Source organism: Lepidochelys kempii, chromosome 11 (genome assembly GCF_965140265.1).
Source record: "Lepidochelys kempii isolate rLepKem1 chromosome 11, rLepKem1.hap2, whole genome shotgun sequence".
Lineage (NCBI taxonomy): Eukaryota > Metazoa > Chordata > Testudines > Cheloniidae > Lepidochelys > Lepidochelys kempii.
The window spans coordinates 56944287-56954252 of NC_133266.1; the positions used below are offsets into that span (position 1 = coordinate 56944287).

At 43.0% G+C, this 9966-nt stretch overlaps 1 protein-coding gene across 4 annotated transcripts in view; it reads left to right on the plus strand.

Annotated features, from left to right (window-relative positions):
• LOC140895774 (MOB-like protein phocein) overlaps positions 1–9966 on the plus strand; it is a 33665-nt gene that overhangs the window by 19153 nt on the left and 4546 nt on the right. Inside the window, exons 1-7 of one of the 4 annotated variants that reach the window (XM_073306311.1) lie at positions 524–738; positions 2068–2130; positions 2685–2785; positions 4647–4689; positions 4974–5060; positions 8329–8408; positions 9398–9509. In XM_073306311.1, coding sequence (XP_073162412.1) covers positions 679–738; positions 2068–2130; positions 2685–2785; positions 4647–4689; positions 4974–5060; positions 8329–8408; positions 9398–9509 — 546 coding nt within the window. In that variant the 5' untranslated portion in view covers positions 524–678. Of the gene's footprint in view, positions 1–523; positions 739–1077; positions 1187–1208; positions 1422–2067; positions 2131–2684; positions 2786–4646; positions 4690–4973; positions 5061–8328; positions 8409–9397; positions 9510–9966 lie in introns of those variants that run through there. The other 3 variants (XM_073306309.1, XM_073306308.1, XM_073306312.1) reach the window with 3 other exon arrangements.

Below are 9966 nucleotides of genomic sequence, written 5' to 3' on the forward strand. Positions count from 1 at the left end.
ATGAAAGAGAATCTCTGATTGGCGATGATGGTCTCCCCCAAGTCCTTAAGAGTTGTGACCCACCCTTGCTGAGAGGGCTCCAGGGCAATTCTGAGTGGCCTGAGAGGCCAGGGACACTGTACCTGCCCCCTCCCCCCGGCTCTGAACCCGGGCCAAGTGCGGGCCTGCAGGCTGGGGGTGGCTGTGCACAACATGGGGGAGATCAGACGGGCAGGGGCCGTATTTGCTATGGGGCAAGGGGCAGTTGCCTCCTGACTTTCCCTAGGTCTAGTTGCACCGCCCCCCGGCCCGTCCCCTCACGGAGAGCCAGACCCCGACAAGGCCCCTGGAGACCCCGCCCACACCCCCCAGGCAGCTCGCTCGCTCCCGCCCTCCGCGCGCACAGCGGGCGCACCACTGGGCACCGCCCCCCCCCCCGCCTCTAGGGGGTTGTTCTAGCTGCCGCTGCCACTCCCGCCTCCTCGCCGGCTCTTCCTCCTGCCTCCCTCCTCGCGGAAGCTGTTTCACTCACAACCCTGCCCCCCCCCCTTTCTGGGCGTCACGCAGGCTGTTCCATCTTCTTCCCACCCTCCCCACCACCAGCTGTTCCCGAACCTCCCTCCCTCTGCTCCCGCCGCGCCTGTTCCTCCCACTCTTCGTCAGTGGCTGCCGCATCCGGGTCCTGGCGCCGCTGTCACTATGGTCATGGCGGAGGGGACGGCTGTGCTGAGGCGGAACAGGCCGGGCACCAAGGCCCAGGTGAGGCGCCGCGCCCCAGCCGCCTCCTGCCCGCGCGGGGCTTGGGGCTGGCAGCAGCGGGCGGGCTGGGCCTGCTCGGCCGCCGCGCTCACGCGGGCTGGAGCCGGCGCGGTCGGTCCCGTCCCGGCGCGGAGCCGCTGGGCCTCCCCGGCCCCGTGCGGGGCGCCAGTGGCGGGCGGGCGGGGGGGTGCGGGGTTGGGCGGCGCCCGCGCTGGCCGGGGCTGGGCCGGGCGGCCCGCAGCGGGCTCTGGCCACCCGCTGCCGCGCTGGGCCCGGCTCGCCTGGTAGGGACCCGCGCTCGGGTTGTCACCGGAGCCGGGCAGCTCCGGGCTGCTCCCCGCCCGGCTGGTGCTGCTCGCCTCGCTCCGGCTGCCCCGGCCGGGGCTGGTAGCGCTTCTCGCCGCCCTGGGGGGCCTGGGTGTGGATTCCCCCTGCCCGCCTGGCGGGGGTGAGTCTGTTCCGTGTTTACCCCTGTCGGTAAAGGTGTTTTCTCCGCTGGGATTGACCGGGAGTCCCCCTCCCAGGGACCTAGAGGTTCAGGAGTCTCCGGTCATAAAAAAAGAGTCCGAGTCGCTAAATGTCAGTGACTACATCTGAAGTAATCCTACACTTACGTGCATCTTTTCATCCTGATGGTGTGTGTGAATTACTTCACCAGCCACTGACAGGCAGCCACCTCTGAGGTGAAATTTTATACCTTTTTAACAGCAACTAGTAAAGTTACATAATGGTTTAGGATGGAAAATGAACAAAACATTCAGTCAGAAAAAAGCAGGTAGTATATTTGGTCCGATGAAGGAATAATAGCTAAGTGTCTTGGCGGAGTTAGGCTAACACCCCATCATAACAACCCAGAGGTGCTGCTGGAAGTACCACATTAGTCCTATCTTGCCGGTCAGTTGTGAAATCACTTTAATACCACTTCCTTTAGAACCCCGGACTTCTTTTTGGGGTCTCTAAGTATTAACCAGATCGAACTCTTCTTAGCATGTGAAAAGGAATGGAAGAGATGACATTTACAGTATTACAAGTCAAGCAAAGCTTTAGCTTTAATTTAAAGATATGAAATACCTTTGTGGTAGCTCCTTTATTGTAAGTTTCATATTTTGGTTCTTCGGAGGGTGAGCATCAGTCCCATATAGTCCTTCGCAACTTTGTCTGCTTCCTCTCTTTCTAGATGTAGTTTCCTGTTTGTTAGAACTGTAAAGATTATTTTTCTACAGCATGTTGAAGTTTCCTGATATTAAGCATTCAGAATTTGCTGCAAATGACATGCTGTCTTTTCCACCCTTTATTAAACTGGTTTAAATTTGGGTGTTTTTTCCATAGGATTTTTACAATTGGCCTGATGAATCCTTTGAAGAAATGGATAGCACACTAGCTGTTCAACAGGTATTTTTTGTTTTAATAAATATTTTTTCATGTGTTTAAGTTTAGTCACCCAAATCTTGTGACTTTTAGCAAGATGTAATCAACAGGGCACAGTCTCTTCTTGGTTGTGATATAAGTTGTACAAAAATAACTTCATAATTCCATAGAGAAATAGAAATCAGTGTACTGGTTAATACAGTAATTTTGTGCGTAGAAATCACGAGAATCCTGGTGTCCGGTTTCACCAGTTGAACAGGTTTTATTGCTACCTGGTAAAACTCACTGCTCCTCTTACCATTTCTCATTCAGGGAAGACGTTTTTCACACACTGTATTTTGGGATATTTGCTTTGTTACTTCTCCGCTATCGCTACTTTTTTTTTTGTCCTCTTACTTTGGTCCATCAACATAGCTGTTCACTTCCACCTAGACTAGACTAAAGAAATAAGTAGCTGTTATCCTTACTGTAGTGGCTAGTAGGTGTATATCAAAGTAGCTAGAGTTGTGGGGCAATCCTAAATATGGTGTCTTACTATCTTTAAATAACTTTCAGAAATTATTACTTTTTCTTCTCAGTATATCCAACAAAACATAAGGGCAGACTGTTCTAACATTGACAAAATCCTGGAACCTCCTGAAGGGCAAGATGAAGGTGTATGGAAGTACGAACATTTACGGTAAGAATTCATGTTTTGTCAAAATGTAGAATCAGGAAACCCAACCCATTGATTAGCAGTAGTAATGAATCATAATAGTCTGAATCTCATAGACTCTAAATATTTTTGTTTATGACTGAAAGAAAAAAAACTCTACAAGAGCAAAACTTTGTACTATTAAACATCTTAGAATTATGTATTAGTAATAGATTTGTAGTCTTAAAAATGGAATTTATTTGCTCCTTTTCTAATTACCAAGTTCACTGTTGTGAGCATTCCCTTAAACTCCCTTTTGCTTTTAAAAGTTTGTGATATCAACTTACGTGTGTGTTTGTCTTCTTTTAAATAAATCTTTGCAGTTCATTTCTAGAACTATGTCAGTATGGACTGAAAGGACAGCCATGAGTTTCCATAGCACCTCCTTCCATCAATCTCATCAATTCCTTACTTTCGCTTACTAAAATATGAATATTGTCATCATTAGATGCTCTCCAGAATAGCTGTTAGTCATGAGGCCTGTTTTTAACAAACTGAAAGAAAATATTTTTTGCAGTAAACATGTTCTCTGTTTTTATTGCAGTCACTATCAGAGAAATCTTGACAATTTTTCTGGCCTTCTCTTTATGTCTGTTAGCTGTTATAATACATTGGTTAAGCTGGCTACCTAGATGCCTTTTATGTTTCCAAACTGTCCTTGTCACTGAAAGTATTTATTTTATTATAGTACAGACTCAATATTCTGCTAACTGATATTTCCACCCTTATTCCTGCTTTGGTTTTTACATCACTTTGCTAAGATTAGTGTCCTGGCATTCTGAAAAAAATCAGTTTTTTCCTTAGTTTGACTGTCTTGTCAGTCCATCACCATACATTTTGAAGGGTAAGAATAGTTTTAAGTTAGTGCCTCCCAATGAGAGTTAGGCACGTAGGTTCTTTTAAAAATCCTACTAGGCACCTAAATACCTTTAAAAATGTGGCACTTGGGAGCCTAAGTCCCAATGATTTTTAATGAGATGTAGCCTCTTAAGTGCCTATATTTCTTTTGAAAATGGGACTGAGGTGGCTAAGTTAGTCACTTCTGAAAATTTTACCCTGCCTCCTCTGAAGCGTTAAACCTTCTCTAAACCGTCTGCTAGCGTATGCCTGAGAGTGAGGCAAGCAGCAGCTTCCACACATAGCCTCACTGCATTACACCTCAACTCTGGCTGACTTAAAGAGAGGTACTCCTGGAGGTCTCGGTAGTATTCTCTTGAGCATTTGGGGATGGCACTAAAGCCTCAGAATTAGACTTTCAGGATATATAGCATAGATAGGTTTGATCAGTTTGCACCTTATAATGTGTTTTTCTTCAGTGCATGTTTTAAGGGATTTTGCTTTTTTTTTTTTTTTTTCCTCCCCCTTCCTTAAACATGAATTGATATCAAAAGCAAATTTGTAAAATGTAGATTTTCCTAAGGGAGAAAATATTATTTTCCTAGTCTCTTCTATTGGAATACTGTTCAGTTTATCCTTTTTGACAAAGGAGAAAACTAGAATATAGTTGTATGAGTTCCTCTGAACGAATAATAAATTAAATTTTCTGACTTATCTTTTTGTATTCCTGTCCTCTTATAGTCTCCTCTTATTTTTTATTTTCTTCTTTGTATATTCTACAGATATGTCCACAGATTCTAAATATGTCATAGCTGCTGAAATTATTTTGAACATTGTTTACATTTGATCTCATTCCTCTTCTGCTTTCTACACCCCAGTCAATGTAATGTAATTGTTAAAAATGCTAGAGATGCATAAAACCGTTAGCTTTTATGACAAGCCTTGTTCTTTGTGTTAAAATGTTTCCATTAGGGGAACTGTTTTGACAATGCTGTATTTAAATTTCTAGACAATTCTGTCTTGAGCTCAATGGACTTGCTGTCAAGCTTCAGGTAACTCTCTTTTCTTGTTCTCTAATGTTTGTGTCAGAGACCAGGTTGTTTTTGTATTTTTAGATGTAATATTAGCTCGCAAAGCTTTGCAAACTTTTAGTTCACATTTTTTAGCCACCATGATTTTAGGAACATAGTTTTAGCATTCCAGAAGTCTTTAGTTGATCAGGTAGCTTTAAAATATTTTTCTGATTTTAAGGAATTGGGAGTTAAATTCTTTTCATAATGATTAAATCTTGCTTTCTCTGTTTGGTATTTTATTAACCGAACAACTGTTTCAACAGAGTGAATGCCACCCAGATACATGCACTCAGATGACAGCAACTGAACAATGGATTTTTCTTTGTGCAGCCCATAAAACGCCCAAAGAGGTAAGGAGGATATTTTTTGAAATATATCTGTAAAGGCCCATATTTTCTTCAGTGATCCATGCACCGAAGGGGCCGTCCGTGCATATCTTGTCTTAGTCAAATTGAAGGGATATGTGGGAATGCGACTTTCATAGCAGAACTCCCTGCTTGCTTCTCACATCCTCCGTAGTGACTCATAGGAGGCAGAAGAGCAGGGAACCAGCTGCTCTCCATAACAGTCTCATACAGATCCCTACTTCCCCCTCACCTTTTGTGTGGGAATCTGGAAGAGTAATATAGCTTTAATCTGTATTACATTTTCTCTGGTCACCTCCATAGTTGTTACTGGGCAGCAGAAAGGGATTTCTTTTTTATCAGATCGAGCTTTCTTTCTCTGCAGTTTCATGGAGTTGGAAGTCTTCCTCTCTTTCTCCCCGCCTCCCTGTGGACTCTCAAGTCCCTGCTCCTGGTGACAACTTGCAGGGAATTCTGCAATGGGAACCTCTGCATCTTCAGCTCCTCTGACACCCTCCTGTGGCTTTCTCCTTGCAAAGGGCCATTCTGGCCCTTGGATTTTGACCTTAGTTAGTTTTTGTGCAAATTTCGGTAGTAAGACTGTAGACTGCTGAGTAGTCTGACTTAATTTTTCTGTACTGGTGCATGAACAAGAATCAGTAACATTTAATGCATGCTTGGTAGGCCCTGGTATACAACTGTTCACATTACAACCATCATTATGTTGAGAGTCTTAGCAAAGAGATCAAGGACTAAGTAGTCATGGAGACTGCACTTTCTTCTCAGCCTTGGAGAAAGTTTCCTTTTTAGGGGTGGGTTGAGGCACTCAGGTGGGATGCTTTGGGGTGCTTGCCGTGCTATTGTATTAGCTGCTGTACAGATCAATAAAAATGCCTGTTCCATAGCTAGAAGTTCAACATCTTTCACCAGAAATAATGTGCACTGGGGGGGGAAACGTAATAAGCACATGATGACACCTTCCCTTTGAAGTAAGTGAAGAAAGAAGTTTGGGGGAGGTGGGAAACAAACTTTCTCAAACAGAAATGGAATTGGAAGTGAACATACAAAATCAGAAAAAGGGACCATCCAGAATCTTGGTTCGGGTTTTTAGTTTTTTCCTTTTCCTCACTGAAACTGACTTTTGTATGTTCTTAATAATTGGAAAGTAGTTAAGTGGCCAGGCTAAAACTGAATGAATATTACATGAGTTTACTTCTTATTTTCTACGTCCTCAAGCTAACAGTGTTTGTCATCTAAAATTCAGTACAGAATAATTATGGGGTATTGATGAGGAGATGGGAAATTGATATTTTGCTACCCGTTCATAGGTGTGTTGATATGTTTCACGTGTCCAGACCAACCAAGTTATCGTGTATTAGTTTGGAATACTTGTCACTCAGTCAATGAGATCTGTCATTAACCCTGCATGATTTAAACAGTTAAGTATGGGGATTTTAATTTTTCCATGGCTTGGTCTGCTACAGCACAGACCATGGGCTGGTTCCTTCTAGTATGTTGACAGGCACAATGATGACCAATCACAGCCAGGATTTTCACACTCTCCAGTTCTTTCTCTGCTTTTCCAGTTTGTCCTGCCTCGCTCTGAGCAACATGCAGGAATGTTGCCCTACTCTCCTCAAGAGAATTTTTCTAGCAGCTTGGAACACCCAGAGAAGGTTAAAATTGAGGGTGGGAAATACCACAGTTGTCCCTCTTGCACCATTGCATTAAGGATGTTGTGCGTTCACTTGAACTAGCTATCACAGGAGTCTGATTAGGAGACAACCTGGAACATCCAGGTGAAAAGATCTTTGCTCTGGTGGGAAAATCAGCACAAACTAGGGATAGGCTTCCTTCTCCAGGGGCCAGCCAATCTCATGACCGTGTGAGATGCCACGTGGATATTCAGCCTTGTCGAGGACACAGTCCTAAAGGGAGAGGCAGCTTCACAAACTGTGGAGTATTAGACTAGCCCTGTTAGCACCTCAAGAGCAGGTCAAAGGAGAGTGCGTCTTCAAATTCTGACCGGGTTGTAGAGTTATGTATTTGAATGTCCAAGCACATGGAACATTACCCAAGCTCCTGTCTGAGTCACCCAGTTGGTGAACTTGTATTTTCTTACCTTCAGAGTGGCTTTCCTGGTGGCTGTTGGTTTAGAGGATAGTAGAGCTGTCTGTCTTATCTGATCTCTCTTCATACCTAGTCTTCCATAATCATAGTGTGTTCCTTTAAAATTGTTCCAGTTGTTTTGCCCAAAGTCCTCCCCCCTTTAACTTAAACCAGATGAAGTGATTACGAGGTGAACTGCATTTTCGACCCCTTTCACTGCCTCTTGAGTATACCCCTCAGGTGACAGATGTTGTTACCTTCACCCTTCTTTGGGTGGATTCATGTGGTCCTACCACTGTTAGACTGGATCTTTCAGCTGCAGCCTCCCTGTTCACCAACTGTGTTAACCTGACAAACCCAACTGTATTTGGCACATGTAAGCCCTTTTTCCTTGGCAACCTGACAGCAGCTGATTTAAATGGACTCTAAAACAGCTTCTTCAAAACAAAGCATTATTTGTTCACCCCAAAGGTACATAGCATGCAGAGCAAAGGGATAAGTTCTATACACAGATTAAGGTTTAGATAAGGGGGAAAAAATATTTTCAAGCTCTAGTAAGTTCCATTCAGCCCAGTTATCTCCACATCTGGGTTGGGAGAAGCTTTGATTCTCATTCTTCCTCTCCTAGGTAGGGAGGGATTTATTGTAAGTTATTGGAGAAATGGGTGGAGCACAAGGAGTGGGAAGATCATGGACTCTGATCCTGCTTGTCAAAGCAACTGAGAAGCAGTCCATAATCTGCCCTCATGACTGAGCCATGGAAGCCAAACTAACTTGTAGGCGGTGGGATGAATTTTTTTTCTTTGGCAGTGTTCTTCCATTATAGAACTTCTGTCATGTCAGTTGCTAAAGAGCTAAAGTGCCACCGGACTCCTAGTTGCTAAAGAGACACTTAATTAGAACATCATCTACTCCTGTGCATATGCCCCATCTCCAAAACAAGCATCCTCCTGAAATAACGCAATAAGGGGTACTTGGAGCGATAAGTAATAAAACAAAGGAGACAGAGACAGCTCTAATGTGGGGGAAGTTTACTCAGACCCTTATAGAAACTCTGTAAAACTTCTGGAATTCAAAATGGCTATGTGATATATCAGACAATTCTGTGTAAAATATTATGTGTGATGCAGTGTCATACCTGTTTTCCCCTCCTAATATTTTTTAGTGTCCTGCTATAGACTACACCAGGCACACGCTTGATGGAGCTGCATGTCTTCTGAATAGCAATAAATATTTCCCCAGCAGGTAAAACTCCTAGAAGCATCATCTTTAATTTTTTTTGTGGGGAGGTGGGGTTGTTTTACATTCAGAAAATCTTGTTCATAGGTGGAACAAATCTGAAACAGTTTTTGGTAACGCAAATTGTTTTTCATGTATCTAGTAGAATAAAATACTGTATTGTTCATATACAGCATTACAGAATATGATGAAAAATACTAAATGTGGCAGCATGTCCACAGTTACTGTTGTTAAGTATGGGGAGAGGTCCTGCTTTTAGTGCTGCTCTGCCACCAGCTTGTTAGAGGTAAAACAGAGGTGTTTAAGGGAATATATTACCAATGCAATTTAATCAAGTTGGGTTTTTCAGTGTGGTCCAGGACTCTAGGTTTCTAGTGGGGAAAATCCCACCTCAAAGGAGGGAGGGAGTTGTGGTGGCTTAAGGTATTATTAGACCTGCTGTGCTGGGAAACCCACACCAAACTAGTGCAGTCCCAAAAGTGGACACCACTGTCTAGAAAGAGGCCTGGCCAAGGACATGCACAGATTCAGGTCCTCAGGTAGTCTCCATGCCAATTTATGGAAGCCTGGATGGAAAAGTAAAAGCTGTGTTTTCTGGGGAGGAGCATCCATGGAGCACAATGGTCCTGCTGGGGAAGGAGTGTGCAGTTTGCATCCCTCTGTGCTAGAAATGGGGAATCTAGCCCCTACTAGATTAATTTAAAAATTTGGCTCTCTGTGGGAAGAAGCCAATGTTTCTGCAATCAAAATACACAGTTTTAAATATGCAGAATGAGGCAACTTAATATTTTTACTAAAATCTTTCAAGAATAATGTTAACATTTAAATTCTGTAATCAGTCATCCACAAAACCTAACTCTTGGAATTTCAAGTGGGATCAATTAATCCAGTATAAACAACTAAAACTAAATACACAGGTGCACATGTGTATGTGTATATCTGTATTCAACTGGTAGATTTGTAAAACTAAGTACTGTATAACATTTGACTTACAGGGTTAGCATAAAGGAATCCTCTGTAGCCAAACTAGGATCAGTGTGCCGTAGGATTTACAGAATATTTTCCCATGCGTATTTTCATCATCGGCAGATATTTGATGAATATGAAGTAAGTAACTGACTACTTTGCATTTACTTTCATTAGTGCATTTACTAAAGTGATGCCACGCATTGTTCTTCTGCAGTTGTTACATATTTTCTTCTCTTAACACTTTCACTTCACATACCTCCTTAGCCAAGGAAAGTACAGTTCATAATAGATTACATGTATATAAGAATTATGTGAAGTTTCACATGAATGACTTTGGTCTTCAAACTAAGCAATTTCATTTGTGCTTTTTTAATCCTGTTTATTATAGTTCTCCTAAATTGGGTAGAAGTTCACTATACAGAAGCAGAAAGCTTTACAAGAACTTTAATACCGTCAGTTCAATGACACTTGTTATGAAAATTGCTTGCCTTTGAGTGTTACAGGAAACCCATAGGATTATTATCATTAAAAGTAGAGAAATATTTTTTCAGTTTACTTTATCCATTTGACAGCACTTGTGTACAGTCAGTTACTT